The sequence below is a fragment of the Cherax quadricarinatus genome, chromosome 6 (genome assembly GCF_038502225.1).
Source record: "Cherax quadricarinatus isolate ZL_2023a chromosome 6, ASM3850222v1, whole genome shotgun sequence".
Taxonomy (NCBI): domain Eukaryota; kingdom Metazoa; phylum Arthropoda; class Malacostraca; order Decapoda; family Parastacidae; genus Cherax; species Cherax quadricarinatus.
The window spans coordinates 17,256,973-17,283,985 of NC_091297.1; the positions used below are offsets into that span (position 1 = coordinate 17,256,973).

General features: G+C 40.8%; 1 protein-coding gene across 1 annotated transcript in view; it reads left to right on the forward strand.

The window, feature by feature from the left end:
- UQCR-C1 (Ubiquinol-cytochrome c reductase core protein 1) overlaps nt 1–27,013 on the forward strand; it is a 123,553-nt gene that overhangs the window by 17,524 nt on the left and 79,016 nt on the right. Inside the window, exon 3 of the mRNA XM_070080740.1 lies at nt 23,097–23,273. Coding sequence (XP_069936841.1) covers nt 23,097–23,273 — 177 coding nt within the window. The remainder of the gene's footprint in view (nt 1–23,096; nt 23,274–27,013) is intronic.

Here is a 27,013-nt window from a genome sequence, read left to right on the forward strand (position 1 = left end):
TCGTAAGGATCGATAGTCGTAATTTTCGAAAATCATAACGTTATTTTTGTCAAAACATTGGCTCGCTAATCGTAGTTTGACTCGCGAATAGTCATTCGTCTGGGATGCGTACGCACAGCTCTGAGCCCTTCCCAGCCAGTGTGCCATTACACAAATAACCCGCACATAAAAGAGAGAATCTTACGACGACGTTTCGGTCCAACTTGGACCATTTACAAAGTCACACTGTGACAGTGTGACTTTGTAAATGGTCCAAGTCGGACCGAAACGTCGCCATAAGCTTCTCTTTTATGTGCGGGTTATTTGTGTATCGTTCCAGTCACGGTATTGTGCCTTTTTTTGTTATTTATCAGTGTGCCATTGTTTACCAGTGAGCGACGGTCCCCTCACTTGCTCATACGAAATATTCCATTCATTTTAGTGCTTGCAACTACTAAATAAGTTACCATGGCTCCAAAGAAAGCTCCTAGTGCTAAGCCTTTGGTAAAGAAGGTGAGAAATGCTATTGAATTTAAGAAAAACATCATTGAACAATGTGAAAGTGGAGTACGTGTGGCCGAACTGGCCAGGATGTATAACAAACCCCATACAACCATTGCTTCCATTGTGGCCAAGAAAAAGGAAATCAAGGAAGCTGTTGTTGCAAAGGGGGTAAATATGCTGACAAAAATGAGATCACCAGTACTCGAAGATGTAAGAAGTTATTATTGGTGTGGATAAACGAGAAACAATGAGCAGGAGATAGTCTTATGGCGTCGATTATTTGTGAAAAGACTAGGCAGTTGCACGACGGTCTGGTAAAGAAATTGCCTGCAACGAGTACTGATATTTGTGAATTTAAGGCCAGCAAAGGTTGGTTTGAGAGATTTAAGAACCGTAGTGGCATACACAGTGTGGTAAGGCATGGTGAGGCTGCCAATTCAGACAAAATTGCAGCTACAAAATTCGTAAGTGAATTCAAGGAGTACATAGAGGCTGAAGGACTGAAACCTGAACAAGTGTTCAGTTGTGACGAAACAGGCCTCTTCTGGAATAAAATGCCAAAGAGGACCTACATTACTCAGGAGGAAAAGGGACTGCCAGGACACAAGCCTATGAAAGACAGGCTGACGCTCGTGTTCTGTGCTAATGCTAGTGGGGATTTCAGAGTGAAGCCGTTACTAGTGTACCATTCTGAAAATCCCAGAGTGTTCAGGAAAAACAATGTTATGAAGAGTAAATTGTGTGTGTTTTGGAAATCTAATAGTAAGGCATGGGTCACGAGGGAAATTTTCGTCGAGTGGTTCAATGAAGTGTTTGACCCTAGTGTGACGAATTACCTCCTGGAAAAGAAATTGTATCTCAAGTGCCTCCTAGTAATGGACAATGCACCTGCTCATCCTCCAAACTTGGATGACCTAATTTTCGAGGAGTTTGGGTTCATCACAGTAAAGTTCTTGCCCCCGAATACCACTCCTCTCCTCCAGCCCATGGACCAGCAGGTCATTTCAAACTTTAAAAACTCTACACCAAAGCAATGTTTCAAAGGTGCTTTAATGTGACCTCAGACACTCACTTGACCTTAAGAGATTTTTGGAAAGAACACTTCAGTATCCTCCATTGCATAAGCCTTATAGGTAAGGCTTGGGAGGGAGTGAGTACTAGGACTTTGAACTCTGCTTGGAGAAAATTGTGGCCAGATTGTGTCCACAAGAGGGATTTTGAAGGGTTTGGGGCTGACCCAAATCTATTGTTAAATCTATTGTGGCACTGGGGAGTTCAATGGGGTTGGATGTGAGTTTGGAGGATGTGGAAGAGTTGGTGGAAGACCACAACGAAGAGCTCACCACTGAGAAGCTGCAAGAGCTTCAGCAGGAAAAGCAACAGATTGCAGCTCAGAATCTTGCTGCAGAGGAGGAGGAAGAGAGATGGAAGAAGTGGCCTTCTTCAGAAATTCAGGAGATTTTTGAAATGTGGGGTAAGATGGAAAGATTTATGGAGAAACATCACCCTGACAAGGCTGTTGCAAGCCATGTTGGCAACATGTACAGTGACAGTCGGCCCATTTTAGGGAAGTGTTAAGGAGACTCCAGAAACAGAGCTCTCCCCACAGTTATTTTGCGAGACAGGACTCCATTGACTCTCAAGGTGGTCCTAGTGGCATTAAGAAACAGAAGACAAGCAACCCCAGAAAAGCAATTGGTACCTGAGGTGTTGCTGGAAGGGGATTCCCCTTCCAAACTATAAACAATCCACTCTCTCTCCTCCTCCAGTCTCCCATACACTAAGAAGAATCTCTAATAAAGGTAAGTGTTATGCTGTTAATGTTTCATTCATCATTTCCCATTGTATTGTTTATGTACTACATGTATATTTCATGTAAAAATTTTTTTTGTTTTAATACTTCTGGGTGTCAGGAATGGATCAATTGTATTTACATTATTTCTTATGGGGAAAATTGATTCGTAAATTGTAAATTTCGTTTATAGTAACGGCTCCAGGAACGGATTAATTACGAAAAACGAGGGACCACTGTTTTCACATTTATATAACAGAAGGAAAATATCTTAATATCACTCACCAATTTGACTGGAGATTAATGTGCATCATACTCAGAAAACCTCACTGTCTGTCTATGAAAATAACACTGGCCAGGTTACTACATAAGACTTATCTAAGGTTCCTGGAGCTGTCTCGTCCAGTCGTCTGATATCTCAAGTTATGCAGGACTGCACATCCAACAATTTCGCCTCCTATTTGAGAGGTGTCAGCCCAATTTTAACCTTTAGAGCACGAAAAATTCTTCCCATTATACACAACGTGTTATTCAATTCAAACAAAATGGCGACTGTCCCTTCTTTTAAAAACACACTTTTATTAAATACAATATAGGGCATCTATTTACCTATAAATTACCGTATTTCCGGAAAATATACAGTATTTTCCACAATTATTATTATTATTAATATCATTATCTTTATTCACTAAAAATGGTGTGTTGCTGTTTGTTTATTCTGAACTAACTTGTACACAATGTAAGAGTATTTGTATTGTGAGGTAATTATTATTAAAATAAAAAAATATTGAGGTAAATGTTTTACAAACTCTTAAATGGACGTGAATGAACTAAAAGTAGACACATATTAATACACATTTATTTCGCCTGACCAAGTGATCGTCCACTACCTGTTCAGTTTGTGTTCTTACATTGTCTCAATTCTGTATCTCGTTCTCTCTCTCGTTTACTCTTTCGTTAACTAGTTGGCTCTCATTGACGATGGCGTCTAAGGTTAGCTGTGATAAAAAGAGAAGTCGTAAACCTCTTGCTTTAAGTGCCAAGTTAGAGGATGATGGTGTGCCATTCTGATTTTATTCAATAAACACCCTGCCACTCACCTCTCACACATTAATATTAATATTTTAAGGTAAGTAATAAGTGTACTCTATGTGTATCTTACCTTTTATTGTGTTTTTAATGCCTATTTCTATTGCTAACTTAATATAAGTTAGTGTAAACTTGTTATCTGGCATTGCATATTTTATATGCTCTGATAATAATACTTGTGGAGCCGGGTGGAGGGACAACATTACGTTTTCTCTTTTCAGCCATCAGAGAAAACGTGTATGAATCTGCGTTTGGCCCACCACTCCCCCACTCCGCTTTTATTTACAATTTTTGGCATGAATTATTCATTACTTCTACCTTCGTTTATGATGGCATCTAAAGGTAGTTGTTAGAAATGATTAAATTCAGTGAACAAGGCATGTCGATGTTAATAATATGGCTCTGGGCCACAGTGTAGGTATCCGGTAGGTGTAGCCCAGGCTACACCTACCGGCTACCTACACTGACTTTATACAAATAAATACTACTCACCTCTCTTCCTATATTAAGACTACACATATCTTAAGGTAAATAATGAGTGTACTGTATGTGTATTTTACCTCTCTGGGATGTTTTAAATATCGTATATTAAGTATGAGACGGGGAGCCAGTGCTACCTACACCTGGGCTACCTGCACCTGACTTCCTACAAATAAGTACTACTCACCTCTCTCCCTACATTAAGATTACAAATACTTTAAGATAAGTAATGAATTTACTGTGACTGTATTTTACTTTGTGTGTTTTTAATGCCTAGTTCTATTACTAACTTAATATAATTTAGTGTAAACTTGTTGTCTGGCATTTATATGCATTTATAAATGGAAAAAAATTTAGTTCTGCCTTCCCGCGATGTCTGCCTTCCGGCGACAGCCTGGAACCTAACCCGCCGTATAAGTGGGGCCCTACTGTATTTATAGATGGGGTTGTAAGAGAAGTGAATGCGGGGGTCTTGGCAAGAGGCGTGGAGTTAAAAGATAAAGAATCAAACACAAAGTGGGAGTTGTCACAGTTGCTCTTTGCTGATGACACAGTGCTTTTGGAAGATTCTGAAGAGAAGTTGCAGAGGTTAGTGGATGAATTTGGTAGGGTATGTAAGAGAAGAAAATTAAAAGTGAATGTAGGAAAGAGTAAGGTTATGAGGATAAAAAGATTAGGTGATGAAAGGTTGGATATCAGATTGGAGGGAGAGAATATGGAGGAGGTGAATGCATTCAGGTATTTAGGAGTGGACGTGTCAGCAGATGGGTCTGTGTAGGATGAGGTGAATCATAGAATTGATGAGGGGAAAAGGATGAGTGGTGCACTTAGGAGTCTGTGGAGACAAAGAGCTTTGTCCGTGGAAGCAAAGAGGGAAATACAAGAGTATAGTTGTACCAACTCTTGTATGGGTGTGAATCATGGGTGATGAATGTTGCAACGGCGAGAAGGTTGGAGGCAGTGGAGATGTCATGTCTGAGGGCAATGTGTGGTGTGAATATAATGCAGAGATCTCGTAGTTTAGAAGTAAGGAGAAGGTGTGGGATTACCAAAACTATTATCCAGAGGGCTGAAGAGGGGTTGTTGAGGTGGTTCAGACATGTAGAGAGAATGGAACAAAACAGAATGACTTCGAGAGTGTATAAATCTGTAGTGGAGGGAAGGCGGGGTAGGGGTTGGCCTAGAAACGGTTGGATGGAGGGGTAAAGGAGGTTTTGTGTTCGAGGGGCTTGGACTTCCAGCAAGTGTGCATGATTGTATTTGATAGGAGTGAATGGAGACAAATGGTTTTTAATACTTGACGTGCTGTTGGAGTGTGAGCAAAGTAACATTTATGAAGGGATTCAGGGAAACCAGCAGACCGGACTTGAGTCCTGGAGATGGGAAGTACAGTGTCTACACTCTGAAGGAGGGGTGTTAATGTTGTGGTTTTATAACTAGTGTAAACCACCTCCCTGGCAAGACAGTGATGGAGTGAATGATGAAAGTTTCTCTTTTTCGGGCCATCCTGCCTTGGTGGGAATCGGCCGATGTGTTAATATATATATACCCTCATCACTCTACTCTTATCTATATTAACTTTTAACTTTATACCTTTACACATCCTCTCAAACTCGTCTATTAACCTTTTCAACTTTTCTTTAGAATCCCCAAAAGCACCGTATCATCAGCAAAAAGTAACTGTGTCAACTCCCATTTTGTATTTGATTCCCCATAATTTAATTCCACCCCTCCCCCCAATGCCCTAGCATTTACTTCTTTTACAACCCCATCTATAAATATGTTAAACAACCATGGTAACATTACACATACCTGTCTAAGACCTACTTTTACTGGTAAGTAATCTCCCTCTCTCCTACACCCCTTAACCTGAGCCTCACTATCCTCATAAAAACAGTACAGCATTTAGTAACTTACTATCTGTTCCATACACTAGCAATATCTGCCACATTGCTCCCCTATCCACTCTATCACATGCCTCTTCTAAATCCATAAATGCAGTGAAAACTTCCCTGCTTTTATCTAAATACAGGTTCACATTATTTATTATTATTTTTTTTTATTATCACACTGGCCGATTCCCACCAAGGCAGGGTGGCCCAAAAAAGAAAAACTTTCACCATCATTCACTCCATCACTGTCTTGCCAGAAGGGTGCTTTACACTACAGTTTTTAAACTGCAACATTAACACCCCTCCTTCAGAGTCCAGGACTCAAGTCCGGCCTGCCGGTTTCCCTGAACCCCTTCATAAATGTTAATTTGCTCACACTCCAACAGCACGTCAAGTATTAAAAACCATTTATCTCCATTCACTCCTATCAAACACGCTCACGCATGCCTGCTGGAAGTCCAAGCCCATCGCACACAAAACCTCCTTTACCCATTCCCTCCAACCTTTCCTAGGCCGACCCCTACCCCGCCTTCCTTCCACTACAGACTGATACACTCTTGAAGTCACTCTGTTTCGCTCCATTCTCTCTACATGTCCGAACCACCTCAACAACCCTTCCTCAGCCCTCTGGACAACAGTTTTGGTAATCCCACACCTCCTCCTAACTTCCAAACTACGAATTCTCTACATTATATTCACACCACATATTGCCCTCAGACACGACATCTCCACTGCCTCCAGCCTTCTCCTTGCTGCAACATTCATCACCCATGCTTCACACCCATATAAGAGCGTTGGTAAAACTATATTCTCATACATTCCCCTCTTTGCCTCCAAGGACAAAGTTCTTTGTCTCCACAGACTCCTAAGTGCACCACTCACCCTTTTCCCCTCATCAATTCTATGATTCACCTCATCTTTCATAGACCCATCCGCTGACACGTCCACTCCAAAATATCTGAACACATTCACCTCCTCCATACCCTCTCCCTCCAATCTGATATCCAATCTTTCATCACCTAATCTTTTTGTTATCCTCATAACCTTACTCTTTTCTGTATTCACTTTTAATTTTCTTCTTTTACATACCCTACCAAATTCATCCACCAATCTCTGCAACTTCTCTTCAGAATCTCCCAAAAGCACAGTGTCATCAGCAAAGAGCAACTGTGACAACTCCCACTTTGTGTGATTCTTTATCTTTTAACTCCACGCCTCTTGCCAAGACCCTCGCATTTACTTCCCTTACAACCCCATCTAAATAATTTCCCTCTTTCCTACATACTCTAACTTGAGCCTCACTGTCCTCGTAAAAACTCTTCACTGCTTTCAGTAACCTACCTCCTACACCATACACCTGCAACATCTGCCACATTGCCCCCCTATCCACCCTGTCATATGCCTTTTCCAAATCCATAAATGCCACAAAGACCTCTTTAGCCTTATCTAAATACTGTTCACTTATGTGTTTCACTGTAAACACCTGGTCCACACACCTCCTACCTTTCCTAAAGCCTCCTTGTTCATCTGCTATCCTATTCTCCATCTTACTCTTAATTCTTTCAATAATAACTCTACCATACACTTTACCAGGTACACTCAACAAACTTATCCCCCTATAATTTTTGCACTCTCTTTTGTCCCCTTTGCCTTTATACAAAGGAACTATGCATGCTCTCTGCCAATCCCTAGGTACTTTACCCTCTTCCATACATTTATTAAATAATTGCACCAACCACTCCAAAACTATATCCCCACCTGCTTTTAACATTTCTATCTTTATCCCATCAATCCCGGCTGCCTTACCCCCTTTCATTTTACCTACTGCCTCACGAACTTCCCCCACACTCACAACTGGCTCTTCCTCACTCCTACAAGATGTTATTCCTCTGCCCTATTCACGAAATCACAACTTCCCTATCTTCATCAACATTTAACAATTCCTCAAAATATTCCTTCCATCTTCCCAATACCTCTAACTCTCCATTTAATAACTCTCCTCTCCTATTTTTAACTGACAAATCCATTTGTTCTCTAGGCTTCTTTAACTTGTTAATCTCACTCCAAAACTTTTTCTTATTTTCAACAAAATTTGTTGATAACATCTCACCCACTCTCTCATTTGCTCTCTTTTTACATTGCTTCGCCACTCTCTTAACCTCTCTCTTTTTCTCCATATACTCTTCCCTCCTTGCATCACTTCTACTTTGTAAAAACTTCTCATATGCTAACTTTTTCTCCCTTACTACTCTCTTTACGTCATCATTCCACCAATAACTCCTCTTCCCTCCTGCACCCACCTTCATGTAACCACAAATTTCTGCTGAACACTCTAACACTACATTTTTAAACCTACCCCATACCTCTTTGACCCCATTGCCTATGCTCTCATTGGCCCATGTATCCTCCAATAGCTGTTTATATCTTACCCTAACTGCCTCCTCTTTTAGTTTATAAACCTTCACCTCTCTCTTCCCTGATGCTTTTATTCTCCTTGTATCCCATCTACCTTTTACTCTCAGTGTAGCTACAACTAAAAAGTGATCTGATATATCTGTGGCCCCTCTATAAACATGTACATCCTGAAGTCTACTCAACAGTCTTTTATCTACCAATACATAATCCAACAAACTACTGTCATTTTGCCCTACATCATATCTTGTATACTTATTTACCCTCTTTTTCCTAAAATATGTATTACCTATAACTAAACCCCTTTCTATACAAAGTTCAATCAAAGGGCTCCCATTATCATTTACACCTGGCACCCCAAACTTACCTACCACACCCTCTCTAAAAGTTTCTCCTACTTTAGCATTCAGGTCCCCTACCACAATTACTCTCTCACTTGGTTCAAAGGCTCCTATACATTCACTTAACATCTCCCAAAATCTCTCTCTCTCCTCTACATTCCTCTCTTCTCCAGGTGCATACACGCTTATTATGACCCACTTTTCACATCCAACCTTTACTTTAATCCACATATTTCTTGAATTTACACATTCATATTCTCTTTTCTCCTTCTATAACTGATCCTTCAACATTACTGCTACCCCTTCCTTTGCTCTAACTCTCTCAGATATTCCAGATTTAATCCCATTTGTTTCCCCCCACCGAAACTCCCCTACCCCCTTCAGCTTTTTTTCGCTTAGGGCCAGGACATCCAACTTCTTTTCATTCATAACATTAGCAATCATCTGTTTCTTGTCATCTGCACTACATCCACGCACATTCAAGCATCCCAGTTTTATAAAGTTTTTCTTCTTCTCTTTTTTAGTAAATGTCTACAGGAGAAGGGGTTACTAGCCCATTGCTCCCGGCATTTTAGTCGCGTCATACGACACGCATGGCTTATGGAGGAAAGATTCTTTTCCACTTCCCCATGGACAATAGAAGAAATAAAGAAGAACAAGAGCTTTTTAGAAAAAGGAGAAAAACCTAGATGTATGTATATACAGTGGACCCCCGGTTAACGAACTTTTTTCATTCCAGTAGTATGTTCAGGTGCCAGTACTGACCGAATTTTTTCCCATAAGGAATATTGTGAAGTAGATTAGTCCATTTCAGACCCCCAAACATACACGTACAAACGTACTTACATAAATACACTTACATAATTGGTCGCATTCTGAGGTAATCGTTATGCGGGGGTCCACTGTATATATATATGCATGTGCATGTCTGTGAAGTGTGACCAAAGTGTAAGTAGGAGTAGCAAGATATCCCTGTTATCTAGCGTGTTTATGAGACAGAAAATATATGCTTCAATGTAAACGCCTGATCTACACATCTGCTACCTATTCTAAAGCCTCCTTGCTCATCTGCAGTCCTGCTCTGTCTTACCTCAAATTCTTTCAGTAATAACCCTACCATACACCTTACCTGGTATACTCAGTAAACTTCTTCCCTTATAATTTTTACAGTATCTTTTGTCCCCTTTCCTTTTTTTTTTTAATCAACACGTTGGTCGTCTCCCACCTAGGCAGGGTGACCCAAAAAAAAAAAAAAAAATCCCAAAAAGAAAATACTTTCATCAATCAACACTTTCACCTCTCTCATACATAATCACTGTCTTTGCAGAGGCACTAAGATATGACAGTTTAGTTGTCCCTTAAAGGTGCCAATATCCTAAACCCCTCCTTTAAAGTGCAGACATTGTACTTCCCATTTCCAGGACTCAAGTCTGTCTAACCAGATTCCCTGAATCCCTTCACTAAATATTACCCTGCTTACACTCCAACAGCTCGTCAGGTCCCAAAAATCATTCGTCTCTATTCACTCCTATCTAACACGCTTACACATGCTTGCTGGAAGTCCAAGCCCTTCGCCCACAAAACCTCCTCTACCCCCCCTCCCTCCAACGTTTTCGAGGACGACCCCTACCCTGCCTTCCTTTCCCTACAGATTTATATGCTCTCCAAGTCACTCTACCTTGATCCATTCTCTCTAAATGACGAAATCACCTCAAAATCCGCTTTTCAGCCCTCTGACTATACTTTTAGTAAGTCCACACCTCCTAATTTCCCCACACTGAATTCTCTGCATAATATTTACACCACACATTGCCCTTAGACAAGACATCTCCACTGCCTCCAGCTGCCTCCTTGCTGCAGCATTTGCTACCCATGCTTCACACCCATATAAGAGGGTTGGTACCACTATACTTTCATACATTCCCTTCTTTGCCTCCATGAATAAAGCTTTTTTGTCTCCACAGATACCTCAATGCACCACACCTTTTTCCTTTATCAATTCTATGGTTAACCTCATCCTTCATAAACCCATCTGCTGTCAAGTCAACTCCCAAGTACGGTAGACCCCCGGATTACGATGTCATCAGATTATGTAAAATTCGGATTAAGTAAAGTTTTTGCGTCAAAATATTGGCTCGGTTAATGACAAAGAACTCGGTTAAAGTCATTCTTCCCAAATGTGTCCCCACGACCTGAGTGGCCCGGCCACTGTACGTACAGCCAGTGTGCCATTGTTTACAAGCCTGTGAGGACGATTCTACGTGTACTTGCTATACATTTTGTATTATTCCATTGTTTTAGTGATTGTAACTGCTAAATAAGCCACCATGAGCCCAAAGAAAGCTTCTAGTGCCAGCCCTGTGGTAAAGAGGGTGAGAAATACTATTGAATTCAAGAAAGAGATCATCTCAAAATATGAAAGTGGAGTGCGTGTCTCCAAGCAGTCCAGGTTGTATAACACACCCCATACAACCATCGCTACTATCTTGGACAAGAAAAAGGCAATCAAGAAAGCTGTTGCGAAAGGTGCAAATATGCTTGCAAAACAGAGATCGCAAATACTCGAAGATGTGGAGAGATTGTTGTTGGTGTGGATCAACGAGAAACAGTTATCAGGAGATCGTGTATCACAGTCAATTGTATGTGAAAAGGCAAGGCAGTTGCATAATGATCTCAAGAAAATGCCTGAAACTAGTGCTGATATTGATGAATTTAAGGCCAGCAAAGGCTGGTTTGAGAGATTTAAGAATCGTAGTGACATACACAGTGTGATAAGGCATGGTGAGGCTGCCAGTTCTGACAAAAAAGAGACTGAAAAATATGTTCAGGAATTTAAGGGGTACATAGAGGCTGAACAATTAAAACCCCAACAAGTGTTCAATTGTGACGAAACAGGCCTGTTTTGGAAGAAAATGCCAAACAGGACCTACATTACTTAGGAGGAAAAGGCACTCCCAGGACAAGCCTATGAAAGACAGGCTAACTCTCATGTTTTGTAGTAATGTTAGTGGGGATTGCAAAGTGAAGAAGCCTTTACTTGTGTATCACTCTGAAACTCCCGGAGTGTTCAAGAAAAACAGTGCCGTCAGGACTAAGTTGTGTGTAATGTGGAGAGCAAACAGTAAGGCATGGGTCATGAGGGACACGTTCAATGATTGGTTCCATGACATGTTTGGCCCACTGTGAAAAATACCTCTTGGAAAATAAATTGGAACTTGAGTGCCTCCTGGTATTAGACAATGCTCCTGCTCATCCTCCAGACTTGGAAGAGTGAATGGTGCCAGAGTTTAGCTTCATAAAAGTCAGGTTTTTGCCTCCTTACACCACTCCTCTCCTCCAGCCCATGGACCAGCAGATCATTTCAAATTTCAAAAAGACTGTACACCAGAGCAGCGTTTCAAAAGTGCTTTGAAGTCACCTAAGACACAGAATTAATCCTAAGAGATTTCTGGAAAGATCACTTCAGTATCCTCAATTGCATAAACCTTATAGGTAAGGCTTGGGAGGGAGTGACTTGCAGGCTTTGAACTCTACTTTGAGAAAATTGTGGCCAGAATGTGTATAAGAGAGGGATTTTGAAGGGTTTGGGGCTGACCCTGAAGAGCCTATGCCAGTTGTGGAATCTATTGTGGCATTGGGGAAGTCCATGGGGTTGGAGGTTAGTGGCAAGGATATGGAAGAGTTGGTGGAGGACAACGATGAAGAACTAACCACTACAGAGCTGCAAGAGCTTGAGGTGCAACACCAACAGACCACAGCTCTGGAATTTCCTTCAGAGGAGGAGGAGGAGGAAGAGAGATGGAGGAAGTTGCCTTCTTCAAAGATTAAGGACATTTGTGCAAAGTGGATTAAAGTGCAAACCTTTATGGATGAACATCACCCTGACACAGCTGTTGCAGGCCGTGCTGGCAACATCCACAATGATAATGTTGTGTCCCATTTTATGGAACTCTTACAGACACCAGAAACAGCTCTCTGGACAGATTTTTGGTGCAACAGGGGTCCAGTGACTCTCAAGTTGGTCCTAGTGCCATTAAAAAACAAAGAAGGGAATTAACCCCTGAAAAGGACTTGCTACCCGAAGTCTTTATGGAAGGGGATTCACCTTCCAAACAATAATACACCTCTCTCCTCTCCCCTTCTCCTGTCTCATCACTCATCATTAAGTCTTCAGTAAAGGTAAGTGTCATTTTAGTATTGTTTATTCTGCATGTCTCATTGTTTTGTGTGTAGGAAAATGCATACAGTGGAACCTCAAATTTCGAACTTAATCCGTTCCAGGATCTAGTTCTAAATTCGAAAAGTTTGAAAAGTGAAGCAATATTTCCCATAAGAAATAATGGAAATACAATTAATCCGTTACAGAAACCCAAAAATATTCACAAAAAAATACATTTTATAGAGATTAATTATAGTTTTACATACACACAACAAATAGTGTACAATTATGTATTTAGATAAGGCTAAAGAGGTCTTTGTGGCATTTATGGATTTGGAAAAGGCGTATGACAGGGTGGATAGGGGGGCAATGTGGCAGATGTTGCAAGTGTATGGTGTAGGAGGTAGGTTACTGAAAGCAGTGAAGAGTTTTTACGAGGATAGTGAGGCTCAAGTTAGAGTATGTAGGAAAGAGGGAAATTTTTTTCCCAGTAAAAGTAGGCCTTAGACAAGGATGTGTGATGTCACCGTGGTTGTTTAATATATTTATAGATGGGGTTGTAAGAGAAGTAAATGCGAGGGTCTTGGCAAGAGGCGTGGAGTTAAAAGATAAAGAATCACACACAAAGTGGGAGTTGTCACAGCTGCTCTTTGCTGATGACACTGTGCTCTTGGGAGATTCTGAAGAGAAGTTTCAGAGATTGGTGGATGAATTTGGTAGGGTGTGCAAAAGAAGAAAATTAAAGGTGAATACAGGAAAGAGTAAGGTTATGAGGATAACAAAAAGATTAGGTGATGAAAGATTGAATATCAGATTGGAGGGAGAGAGTATGGAGGAGGTGAACGTATTCAGATATTTGGGAGTGGACGTGTCAGCGGATGGGTCTATGAAAGATGAGGTGAATCATAGAATTGATGAGGGAAAAAGAGTGAGTGGTGCACTTAGGAGTCTGTGGAGACAAAGAACTTTGTCCTTGGAGGCAAAGAGGGGAATGTATGAGAGTATAGTTTTACCAACGCTCTTATATGGGTGTGAAGCGTGGGTGATGAATGTTGCAGCGAGGAGAAGGCTGGAGGCAGTGGAGATGTCATGTCTGAGGGCAATGTGTGGTGTGAATATAATGCAGAGAATTCGTAGTTTGGAAGTTAGGAGGAGGTGCGGGATTACCAAAACTGTTGTCCAGAGGGCTGAGGAAGGGTTGTTGAGGTGGTTCGGACATGTAGAGAGAATGGAGCGAAACAGAATGACTTCAAGAGTGTATCAGTCTGTAGTGGAAGGAAGGCGGGGTAGGGGTCGGCCTAGGAAGGGTTGGAGGGAGGGGGTAAAGGAGGTTTTGTGTGCGAGGGGCTTGGACTTCCAGCAGGCATGCGTGAGCGTGTTTGATAGGAGTGAATGGAGACAAATGGTTTTTAATACTTGACGTGCTGTTGGAGTGTGAGCAAAGTAACATTTATGAAGGGATTCAGGGAAACCGGCAGGCCGGACTTGAGTCCTGGAGATGGGAAGTACAGTGCCTGCACTCTGAAGGAGGGGTGTTAATGTTGCAGTTTAAAAACTGTAGTGTAAAGCACCCTTCTGGCAAGACAGTGATGGAGTGAATGATGGTGAAAGTTTTTCTTTTTCGGGCCACCCTGCCTTGGTGGGAATCGGCCGGTGTGATAATAAAAAAAAAAAAAATAAAAAAAATAAATTTAAATACATATAAAATAACATTTTTACTTACCTTTATTGAAGATTGGTGATGGCATCTGGAAGATAGGGAGGAGGAGAGAGGGAGTTGGGATTAGTGTTTGGAAGGGGAATCCCCCTCCATAAGGACTTTAGGTATCAAAGCCCTCTCTGGGGTTACTTCCCTTCTCTGTCTTTTAATGCCACTAGGACCAGCTTGAGAGTCACTGGACCCCTGTCTCACAAAATAACTGTCCACAGTCCTCTGTTTTTGGCGCCTTTTTAAGATTTCCCTAAAATGGGACGTGGTTTTGTCACTGAACTTGTTTACATAAGAACATAAGAAAGGAGGAACACTGCAGGAGGCCTGCTGGCCCATACTAGGCAGGTCCTTTACAATTCATCCCACTAACAAAACATTTGCCCAACCCAATTTTCAATGCCACCCAAGAAATAAGCTCTGATGTGAAAGTCCCACTCAAATCCAACCCCTCCCACTCATGTACTTATCCAACCTAGATTTGAAACTACCCAAAGTCCCAGCCTCAATAACCCAACTAGGTAGACTGTTCCACTCATCAACTACCCTATTTCCAAACCAATACTTTCCTATGTCCTTTCTAAATCTAAACTTATCTAATTTAAATCCATTACTGCGGGTTCTCTCTTGGAGAGACATCCTCAAGACCCTATTAATATCCCCTTTATTAATACCTATCTTCCACTTATACACTTCGATCAGGTCTCCCCTCATTCTTCGTCTAACAAGTGAATGTAACTTAAGAGTCTTCAATCTTTCTTCATAAGGAAGATTTCTAATGCTATGTATTAATTTAGTCATCCTACGCTGAATGTTTTCTAACGAATTTGTCCATTTTGTAATACGGAGACCAGAACTGAGCTGCATAATCTAGGTGAGGCCTTACTAATGATGTATAAAGCTGCAGTATGACCTCTGGACTTCTGTTGCTTACACTTCTTGATATAAATCCCAGTAATCTATTTGCCTTATTACATACGCTTAGGCATTGCTGTCTTGGTTTAAGGTTGCTGCTCACCATAACCCCCAAGTCCTTTTCGCAATCTGTATGGCTAAGTTCTACATCATTTAACTTATAAGTACTAGGGTTATGGGCACTCCCAAGCTTCAGAACCTTGCATTTATCTACATTGAACTGCATCTGCCACTTTTCTGACCAAGAATAGAGTTTGTTTAAATCCTCCTAAAGTTCCATAACATCTACATTTGAATCAATTATCCTACCTATCTTTGTGTCATCGGCGAATTTGCTCATATCACTAGTAATTCCCTCAAGATCATTGATATATATTATAAACAACAACGGGCCCAAGACTGATCCCTGTGGAACGCCACTTGTTACAGATCCCCACTCGGATTTAACCCCATTTATGGACACTCTCTGCTTCCTGTCAGTGAGCCATGACTCGATCCACGAGAGCACTTTTCCCCCAATGCCATGAGCTGCCACTTTCTTTAACAGTCTATGGTGCGGAACTCTATCAAAAGCCTTACTAAAATCTAAGTAAATAATATCAAATTCTTTATTGTGGTCAACAGCCTCAAAAGCTTTACTGAAGAAAGTTAATAAATTAGTTAGACAAGACCGGCCTCTTGTGAATCCATGCTGAGTATCATTAATCAAGCTATGCTTATCGAGATGGCTTCTTATAATCTCAGCTATAATTGACTCTAGTAATTTGCCTACAATTGAGGTCAGGCTTATTGGGCGGTAATTTGACGATAACGACTTGTCCCCTGTTTTAAAAATAGGAGTTACATTAGCCATCTTCCACATATCAGACACTACACCTGTTTGAAGAGATAAATTAAAAATATTAGTTAATGGTTCACAGAGTTCCATTTTGCATTCCTTAAGAACCCTTGAAAAAACCTCATCAGGACCCGGCGACTTATTTTGCTTCAGTCTGTCTATCTGCTTCACAACCATCTCACTAGTGACTGTGATGTTACATAATTTATCTTCTTCTAGCCCACTGTAAAAATTAATTACTGGAATATTGTTAGTGTCTTCCTGTGTAAAAACTGAGAGAAAATAATTATTTAAAATCAAGCACATTTCATTCTCTTTGTCAGTAAGGTGCCCATAGTTATTTTTAAGGGGACCTATCTTATCGCTAACTTTTGTTCTATAGACCTGGAAAAAACTTTTTGGGTTAGTTTTAGAATCCCTAGCAACTAGAAGTGGGTCATAATAAGCGTGTATGCACCTGGAGAAGAGAGGAATGCAGAGGAGAGAGAGAGATTTTGGGAGATGTTAAGTGAATGTATAGGAGCCTTTGAACCAAGTGAGAGAGTAATTGTGGTAGGGGACCTGAATGCTAAAGTAGGAGAAACTTTTAGAGAGGGTGTGGTAGGTAAGTTTGGGGTGCCAGGTGTAAATGATAATGGGAGCCCTTTGATTGAACTTTGTATAGAAAGGGGTTTAGTTATAGGTAATACATATTTTAAGAAAAAGAGGATAAATAAGTATACACGGTATGATGTAGGGCGAAATGACAGTAGTTTGTTGGATTATGTATTGGTAGATAAAAGACTGTTGAGTAGACTTCAGGATGTACATGTTTATAGAGGGGCCACAGATATATCAGATCACTTTCTAGTTGTAGCTACACTGAGAGTAAAAGGTAGATGGGATACAAGGAGAATAGAAGCATCAGGGAAGAGAGAGGTGAAGGTTTATAAACTAAAAGAGGAGGCAGTTAGGGTAAGATATAAACAGCTATTGGAGGATAGATGGGCTAATGAGAGCATAGGCAATGGGGTCGAAGAGGTATGGGGTAGGTTTAAAAATGTAGTGTTAGAGTGTTCAGCAGAAGTTTGTGGTTACAGGAAAGTGGGTGCAGGAGGGAAGAGGAGCGATTGGTGGAATGATGATGTAAAGAGAGTAGTAAGGGAGAAAAAGTTAGCATATGAGAAGTTTTTACAAAGTAGAAGTGATGCAAGGAGGGAAGAGTATATGGAGAAAAAGAGAGAGGTTAAGAGAGTGGTGAAGCAATGTAAAAAGAGAGCAAATGAGAGAGTGGGTGAGATGTTATCAACAAATTTTGTTGAATATAAGAAAAAGTTTTGGAGTGAGATTAACAAGTTAAGAAAGCCTAGAGAACAAATGGATTTGTCAGTTAAAAATAGGAGAGGAGAGTTATTAAATGGAGAGTTAGAGGTATTGGGAAGATGGAGGGAATATTTTGAGGAATTGTTAAATGTTGATGAAGATAGGGAAGCTGTGATTTCGTGTATAGGGCAAGGAGGAATAACATCTTGTAGGAGTGAGGAAGAGCCAGTTGTGAGTGTGGGGGAAGTTCGTGAGGCAGTAGGTAAAATGAAAGGGGGTAAGGCAGCTGGGATTGATGGGATAAAGATAGAAATGTTAAAAGCAGGTGGGGATATAGTTTTGGAGTGGTTGGTGCAATTATTTAATAAATGTATGGAAGAGGGTAAGGTACCTAGGGATTGGCAGAGAGCATGTATAGTTCCTTTGTATAAAGGCAAAGGGGATAAAAGAGAGTGCAAAAATTATAGGGGGATAAGTCTGTTGAGTGTACCTGGTAAAGTGTATGGTAGAGTTATAATTGAAAGAATTAAGAGTAAGACGGAGAATAGGATAGCAGATGAACAAGGAGGCTTTAGGAAAGGTAGGGGGTGTGTGGACCAGGTGTTTACAGTGAAACATATAAGTGAACAGTATTTAGATAAGACTAAAGAGGTCTTTGTGGCATTTATGGATTTGGAAAAGGCGTATGACAGGGTGGATAGGGGGGCAATGTGGCAGATGTTGCAAGTGTATGGTGTAGGAGGTAGGTTACTGAAAGCAGTGAAGAGTTTTTACGAGGATAGTGAGGCTCAAGTTAGAGTATGTAGGAAAGAGGGAAATTTTTTCCCAGTAAAAGTAGGCCTTAGACAAGGATGTGTGATGTCACCGTGGTTGTTTAATATATTTATAGATGGGGTTGTAAGAGAAGTAAATGCGAGGGTCTTGGCAAGAGGCGTGGAGTTAAAAGATAAAGAATCACACACAAAGTGGGAGTTGTCACAGCTGCTCTTTGCTGATGACACTGTGCTCTTGGGAGATTCTGAAGAGAAGCTGCAGAGATTGGTGGATGAATTTGGTAGGGTGTGCAAAAGAAGAAAATTAAAGGTGAATACAGGAAAGAGTAAGGTTATGAGGATAACAAAAAGATTAGGTGATGAAAGATTGAATATCAGATTGGAGGGAGAGAGTATGGAGGAGGTGAATGTATTCAGATATTTGGGAGTGGACGTGTCAGCGGATGGGTCTATGAAAGATAAGGTGAATCATAGAATTGATGAGGGAGAAAGAGTGAGTGGTGCACTTAGGAGTCTGTGGAGACAAATAACTTTGTCCTTGGAGGCAAAGAGGGGAATGTATGAGAGTATAGTTTTACCAACGCTCTTATATGGGTGTGAAGCGTGGGTGATGAATGTTGCAGCGAGGAGAAGGCTGGAGGCAGTGGAGATGTCATGTCTGAGGGCAATGTGTGGTGTGAATATAATGCAGAGAATTCGTAGTTTGGAAGTTAGGAGGAGGTGCGGGATTACCAAAACTGTTGTCCAGAGGGCTGAGGAAGGGTTGTTGAGGTGGTTCGGACATGTAGAGAGAATGGAGCGAAACAGAATGACTTCAAGAGTGTATCAGTCTGTAGTGGAAGGAAGGCGGGGTAGGGGTCGGCCTAGGAAGGGTTGGAGGGAGGGGGTAAAGGAGGTTTTGTGTGCGAGGGGCTTGGACTTCCAGCAGGCATGCGTGAGCGTGTTTGATAGGAGTGAATGGAGACAAATGGTTTTTAATACTTGACGTGCTGTTGGAGTGTGAGCAAAGTAACATTTATGAAGGGATTCAGGGAAACCGGCAGGCCGGACTTGAGTCCTGGAGATGGGAAGTACAGTGCCTGCACTCTGAAGGAGGGGTGTTAATGTTGCAGTTTAAAAACTGTAGTGTAAAGCACCCTTCTGGCAAGACAGTGATGGAGTGAATGATGGTGAAAGTTTTTCTTTTTCGGGCCACCCTGCCTTGGTGGGAATCGGCCAGTGTGATAATAAAAAAAAAAAAATATTTTAGCTTTTCTTATCCCCTCTTTAATGTCCCTCTTAATGTCAATATACTGATTCATAAGATGACCCTCGCCTCTTTTGATACGCCTATAAATTCCTTTCTTATGCCCTAGTAGATATTTGAGCCTATTATTCATCCATTTTGGGTCATTTCTATTTGATCTAATTTCTTTATATGGGATAAACGCTCTTTGAGCAGCATGTATAGTGTTCAGAAAACTGTCATATTGATAGCTCTCTTCGTTACCCCAGTCAACAGATGATAAGTGTTCTCTAAGCCCATCGTAATCTGCTAAGCGAAAATCTGGGACTGTTACTGAGTTATCGCTACTATCGTACTTCCATTCAATGCTAAATGTAATTGATTTGTGGTCGCTAGCACCCAGTTCCTCTGAAATTTCTAAATTATTAACAAGGGATTCATTGTTTGCCATAACTAAGTCAAGTAGGTTATTTCCTCTTGTAGGTTCTGTCACAAACTGCTTCAAAAAACAATCCTGAAATACTTCTAAGAACTCGTATGATTCTAAATTCCCAGTCAAGAAATTCCAATCAACATGACTAAAGTTAAAGTCTCCTAGAATTACTACATTATCGTGCCTTGTGGCCTTAACAATTTCCTCCCATAGTAGTTTCCCTTGGTCCCTATCTAAGTTTGGGGGACGGTATATCACTCCTAAAATCAGTTTTTCATGCCCCTCTGAAAATTCTATCCAAACAGACTCTGTATGTGTTACTTCAGACTTAATACCCGTTTTTATGCAACAGTTCAAGCGATCTCGGACATACAATGCCACCCCCCCCCCCCTCCCAATACTTCTATCTTCTTGGAACAATTTAAAACCCTGAATATGACATTCCGCAGGCATGTCCCGACTTTTTGAATTAAACCACGTCTCAGTTTAGGCAAATACATCAATGTTACCTACACTAGCAACTAATCTCAACTTGTCCATCTTATTCCTAGCACTACGGCAATTAGCATAATAAACATTGAAAGACTCTCCTTTCTCTTTACCCTTCCTGCTCATTTCTATTTTTCTACTAAACCTATTACTGTCCTTATCACCCAAGGTCCCTGGCTTTTCAATATCTATCTCGTTCTTATTATTACTAGTTCCCCTAGAACTCGTAATATTACTACACTGGGACTTCATGGTTTTCCTGCCAAAACCCATACCACTAACTATTCCTAGTTTAAAGTCCTAACTGCTCCCTCCACTGCAGTTGCCAGTGCTCCCACCCCACACCTAGATAAGTGAACCCCATCCCTAGCATACATGTCATTTCTGCCATAGAAGAGGTCCCAGTTGTTGATGAATGTTACCGCATTTTCCTTACAGTATTTGTCCAGCCAGCAATTGAACCAATTGCCCTGGACAACCATTCATTTCCAACTCCCCTCCTTGGCAAAATACCACATATGAGAGGGTTCCCACCCTTGCTTCTAATTATTTCTATTGCTGACCTATACCTGCTAATCAGGTCCTCACTCCTACGTCTACCAACATCGTTGCCTCCAGCACTGAGACAGATAATAGGATTGCTCCCATTACCTCTCATGATGTCATCCAGACAGCTAACAATATCCTCCATCCCAGCCCCAGGAAAGCAAACTCTCTGTCTCCTACTCCTGTCCTTCAAGCAGAACGCCCTATCCATATACCTAACTTGGCTATCCCCAACAACAATATTCGTACCTTCCTTAATGTCTTTCGTCGTGACGTTCCCAGAGATGCTTGTTTCAGCTTGCTCAGGGTGGTACTTCTCCACAAACATTTGGACATCATTCCACTTGGCGCAAATCTCCTTAATCTTTGAAGAAGGCGGACAGGTCCGGTACCCGGCAGTTCAAAAATAGGGACGAGTTCGATAATAGGGACAAAGTTGGTTTGAAAAAAGCGGTCAATTTTCGAAGAGTTCGATAAGCAATATGTTCAAAATTTGAGGGCCACTGTATTTCATTTGAAAAAATTATTTTGTTTAATACTTTTGGGTGTCTGGAACAGATTAATTGGATTTCCATTATTTCTTATGGGGAAAATTAATTAGGATTACAACAGATTCGGTTAAAGACGCTCTCTGGAACGGATTAATGTAGTAATCTGGAGGTCCACTGTATCTGAAAACATTTACTTCTTCCATATGTTTTCAGATATTTCAGATACATGCTCTGCCAATCCCAAAGTACCTTCTCCTCTTTCATACATTTATTAAACAAAAATGCCAACCACTTCAACACTATATCTCGTCCTGCTTTTAACATTTCTGTCATTATCCCATCCATTCCAGCTGCTTTACCCCCTTTCATCCTACGTAATGCCTCATGCACCTCCCCCACACTTGCATCCTGCTTTTCTTCACTCCTAGAAGATGTTATATCTCCCTGACCAGTGCATGAGATTACTGCCTCCCTCTCTTCATTAACATTTAAAAGTTCCTCAAAATATTCCCACCATCTACCCAATACCTCCAGCTCCCCATCTACTAACTCCCCTACTCTGTTTTTTAACTGACAAATCCATTAGGCTTTCTTAACTTGTTTATCTCGTTCCAAAATTTTTTCTTATTCTCAGCAAAACATCTTGAACAAATTTTTCTCAGGAATAGTTTAACCCCCTTAATTTTTGCTCGAGAGTTTGGTCTTAAATCCTTGAGCTATTCTCAATTATTTGAAGGTGATTGTTTCCACTAGGTTTTATAAAAGTGATTTTGGTTTAAATTTTCTGTGTATGGAACATTTGTTCTGTTGGATGATCTTGAATGTAAAATTTCATTCCAATCCCCGCTTCATTTGAAAGCAGATGATGACAAAGGTGCATAAAACTGGGAGTGGAAGGTAGGAGGGGTAAAGGTTGTAACTGGAATGATTGGTAGGAAGGGTTAAAGGAGGCCTTGAGTGTTAGGGGCTTGAGCATCCACCAGGCATATGTGATCATGTTAGAATGGAGTGAGTGGAGGCAGGTGGTTAATAATGGATGTGCTGTTGAAGAGTGAGTAAGGGAACATTTATGAAGGGACTTTGGGAAACCAGGTAGCTGGACTTGAATTGTGGAGGTGGGAAAGGCAGTGCCTTCACTCTGGAGGAGTAGGGATATTGCATCTTGGAAATTCATCTGAATTATATACACAACCCGCCTATGATGATTCAGTCCGTTTTGGACTGAATCATCTTCAGTCGCACTGAAGTCTCGTCTGAATTGTGATGTCATCTCACTTGCAAGACAGATTAAATGAATGATAGTGCATGTGTTTCCTATTTTTTGGCCACCCTACCTTGATGAGAGATGGCTGATGAGGTGAAAAAAATTATAGAATGTAAAGAACATGTACACAATAGGTATTATTTATTTTATGTACCACTATTGTACATTATTTATTTTTATATTTGCTTCAAAACTGGGAAATTTTAAAAACTTGTCTGGTCATTCTACTAATGGTGCAGGCTTTAAGAGTTGGTACTATTTGAGATAGCTCTTTTATTTACATACCCATTAAAAGATTTGATACTACTTGTTGATGCACACGTGGGCAAATTTGCTTTTATCTGACTTGTACATTGTGCTTCTTTTATATTTTAATGTTCATTGCATTGAAAAATAAATATGCAAGTTTAGCCTATTTAAGGGAGAGCAACAAACTAATATGCATGTTCATTCATGTAATAAAGGGTACTTCGAAAAGATCTCAGACGGACCTTGAGCTAGAAGTGGAGAACATGGGCTCTCACCTTAATGCCTACACCTCCAGGGAGCAGACAGTCTTCTATGCTAAGTGCTTCTCCCAAGATGTGCACAAGGCTGTGGAAATTCTCTCAGACATCATCCAAAACAGCAAATTTGGAGAGGTTAGTATGTTAAACTTGTTGTCTGTAGTGAATGAGACGTGCATCAAGACATTTATACAAGGCAAGTCATCATTTGACAAAATATTTGGAAGTTAGTGAAGGTATAATCTAGATGAAAAAAGAGTGAAACTTGTTAGGAGGGCATCCATACTAATGAACTAATTTTTTTGTCTTCAGTTTCTCATTGGCTGTCAGATAAACTGATAATTATAAATAACATTACATGGCACGTGTTTATGCGAGATCCCATCATTTACTGGTATTTATTGCTCATCTTTCTCAACCAGTCTGTCTTTTTTTTTTTTCAGTTTTTTTTTTTTTTTTTTTTATTATCACACCGGCCGATTCCCACCAAGGCAGGGTGGCCCGAAAAAGAAAAACTTTCACCATCATTCACTCCATCACTGTCTTGCCAGAAGGGTGCTTTACACTACAGTTTTTAAACCGCAACATTAACACCCCTCCTTCAGAGTGCAGGCACTGTACTTCCCATCTCCAGGACTCAAGTCCGGCCTGCCGGTTTCCCTGAACCCCTTCATAAATGTTACTTTGCTCACACTCCAACAGCACGTCAAGTATTAAAAACCATTTGTCTCCATTCACTCCTATCAAACACGCTCACGCATGCCTGCTGGAAGTCCAAGCCCCTCGCACACAAAACCTCCTTTACCCCCTCCCTCCAACCCTTCCTAGGCCGACCCCTACCCCGCCTTCCTTCCACTACAGACTGATACACTCTTGAAGTCATTCTGTTTCGCTCCATTCTCTCTACATGTCCGAACCACCTCAACAACCCTTCCTCAGCCCTCTGGACAACAGTTTTGGTAATCCCGCACCTCCTCCTAACTTCCAAACTACGAATTCTCTGCATTATATTCACACCACACATTGCCCTCAGACATGACATCTCCACTGCCTCCAGCCTTCTCCTCGCTGCAACATTCATCACCCACGCTTCACACCCATATAAGAGCGTTGGTAAAACTATACTCTCATACATTCCCCTCTTTGCCTCCAAGGACAAAGTTCTTTGTTTCCACAGACTCCTAAGTGCACCACTCACTCTTTTTCCCTCATCAATTCTATGATTCACCTCATCTTTCATAGACCCATCCGCTGACACGTCCACTCCCAAATATCTGAATACGTTCACCTCCTCCATACTCTCTCCCTCCAATCTGATATTCAATCTTTCATCACCTAATCTTTTTGTTATCCTCATAACCTTACTCTTTCCTGTATTCACCTTTAATTTTCTTCTTTTGCACACCCTACCAAATTCATCCACCAATCTCTGCAACTTCTCTTCAGAATCTCCCAAGAGCACAGTGTCATCAGCAAAGAGCAGCTGTGACAACTCCCACTTTGTGTGTGATTCTTTATCTTTTAACTCCACGCCTCTTGCCAAAACCCTCGCATTTACTTCTCTTACAACCCCATCTATAAATATATTAAACAACCACGGTGACATCACACATCCTTGTCTAAGGCCTACTTTTACTGGGAAAAAATTTCCCTCTTTCCTACATACTCTAACTTGAGCCTCACTATCCTCGTAAAAACTCTTCACTGCTTTCAGTAACCTACCTCCTACACCATACACTTGCAACATCTGCCACATTGCCCCCCTATCCACCCTGTCATACGCCTTTTCCAAATCCATAAATGCCACAAAGACCTCTTTAGCCTTATCTAAATACTGTTCACTTATATGTTTCACTGTAAACACCTGGTCCACACACCCCCTACCTTTCCTAAAGCCTCCTTGTTCATCTGCTATCCTATTCTCCGTCTTACTCTTAATTCTTTCAATTATAACTCTACCATACACTTTACCAGGTACACTCAACAGACTTATCCCCCTATAATTTTTGCACTCTCTTTTATCCCCTTTGCCTTTATACAAAGGAACTATGCATGCTCTCTGCCAATCCCTAGGTACCTTACCCTCTTCCATACATTTATTAAATAATTGCACCAACCACTCCAAAACTATATCCCCACCTGCTTTTAACATTTCTATCTTTATCCCATCAATCCCGGCTGCCTTACCCCCTTTCATTTTACCTACTGCCTCACGAACTTCCCCCACACTCACAACTGGCTCTTCCTCACTCCTACAAGATGTTATTCCTCCTTGCCCTATACACGAAATCACAGCTTCCCTATCTTCATCAACATTTAACAATTCCTCAAAATATTCCTTCCATCTTCCCAATACCTCTAACTCTCCATTTAATAACTCTCCTCTCCTATTTTTAACTGACAAATCCATTTGTTCTCTAGGCTTTCTTAACTTGTTAATCTCACTCCAAAACTTTTTCTTATTTTCAACAAAATTTGTTGATAACATCTCACCCACTCTCTCATTTGCTCTCTTTTTACATTGCTTCACCACTCTCTTAACTTCTCTCTTTTTCTCCATATACTCTTCCCTCCTTGCATCACTTCTACTTTGTAAAAACTTCTCATATGCTAACTTTTTCTCCCTTACTACTCTCTTTACATCATCATTCCACCAATCGCTCCTCTTCCCTCCTGCACCCACTTTCCTGTAACCACAAACTTCTGCTGAACACTCTAACACTACATTTTTAAACCTACCCCATACCTCTTCGACCCCATTGCCTATGCTCTCATTAGCCCATCTATCCTCCAATAGCTGTTTATATCTTACCCTAACTGCCTCCTCTTTTAGTTTATAAACCTTCACCTCTCTCTTCCCTGATGCTTCTATTCTCCTTGTATCCCATCTACCTTTTACTCTCAGTATAGCTACAACTAGAAAGTGATCTGATATATCTGTGGCCCCTCTATAAACATGTACATCCTGAAGTCTACTCAACAGTCTTTTATCTACCAATACATAATCCAACAAACTACTGTCATTTCGCCCTACATCATATCGTGTATACTTATTTATCCTCTTTTTCTTAAAATATGTATTACCTATAACTAAACCCCTTTCTATACAAAGTTCAATCAAAGGGCTCCCATTATCATTTACACCTGGCACCCCAAACTTACCTACCACACCCTCTCTAAAAGTTTCTCCTACTTTAGCATTCAAGTCCCCTACCACAATTACTCTCTCACTTGGTTCAAAGGCTCCTATACATTCACTTAACATCTCCCAAAATCTCTCTCTCTCCTCTGCATTCCTCTCTTCTCCAGGTGCATACACGCTTATTATGACCCACTTCTCGCATCCAACCTTTACTTTAATCCACATAATTCTTGAATTTACACATTCATATTCTCTTTTCTCCTTCCATAACTGATCATTTAACATTACTGCTACCCCTTCCTTTGCTCTAACTCTCTCAGATACTCCAGATTTAATCCCATTTATTTCCCCCCACTGAAACTCTCCTACCCCCTTCAGCTTTGTTTCGCTTAGGGCCAGGACATCCAACTTCTTTTCATTCATAACATCAGCAATCATCTGTTTCTTGTCATCCGCACTACATCCACGCACATTTAAGCAACCCAGTTTTATAAAGTTTTTCTTCTTCTCTTTTTTAGTAATTGTATACAGGAGAAGGGGTTACTAGCCCATTGCTCCCGGCATTTTAGTCGCCTCATACGACACGCATGGCTTACGGAGGAAAGATTCTTTTCCACTTCCCCATGGACAATAGAAGAAATAAAAAAGAACAAGAGCTATTTAGAAAAAAGAGAAAAACCTAGATGTATGTATATATATATATGCATGTGCGTGTCTGTGAAGTGTGACCAAA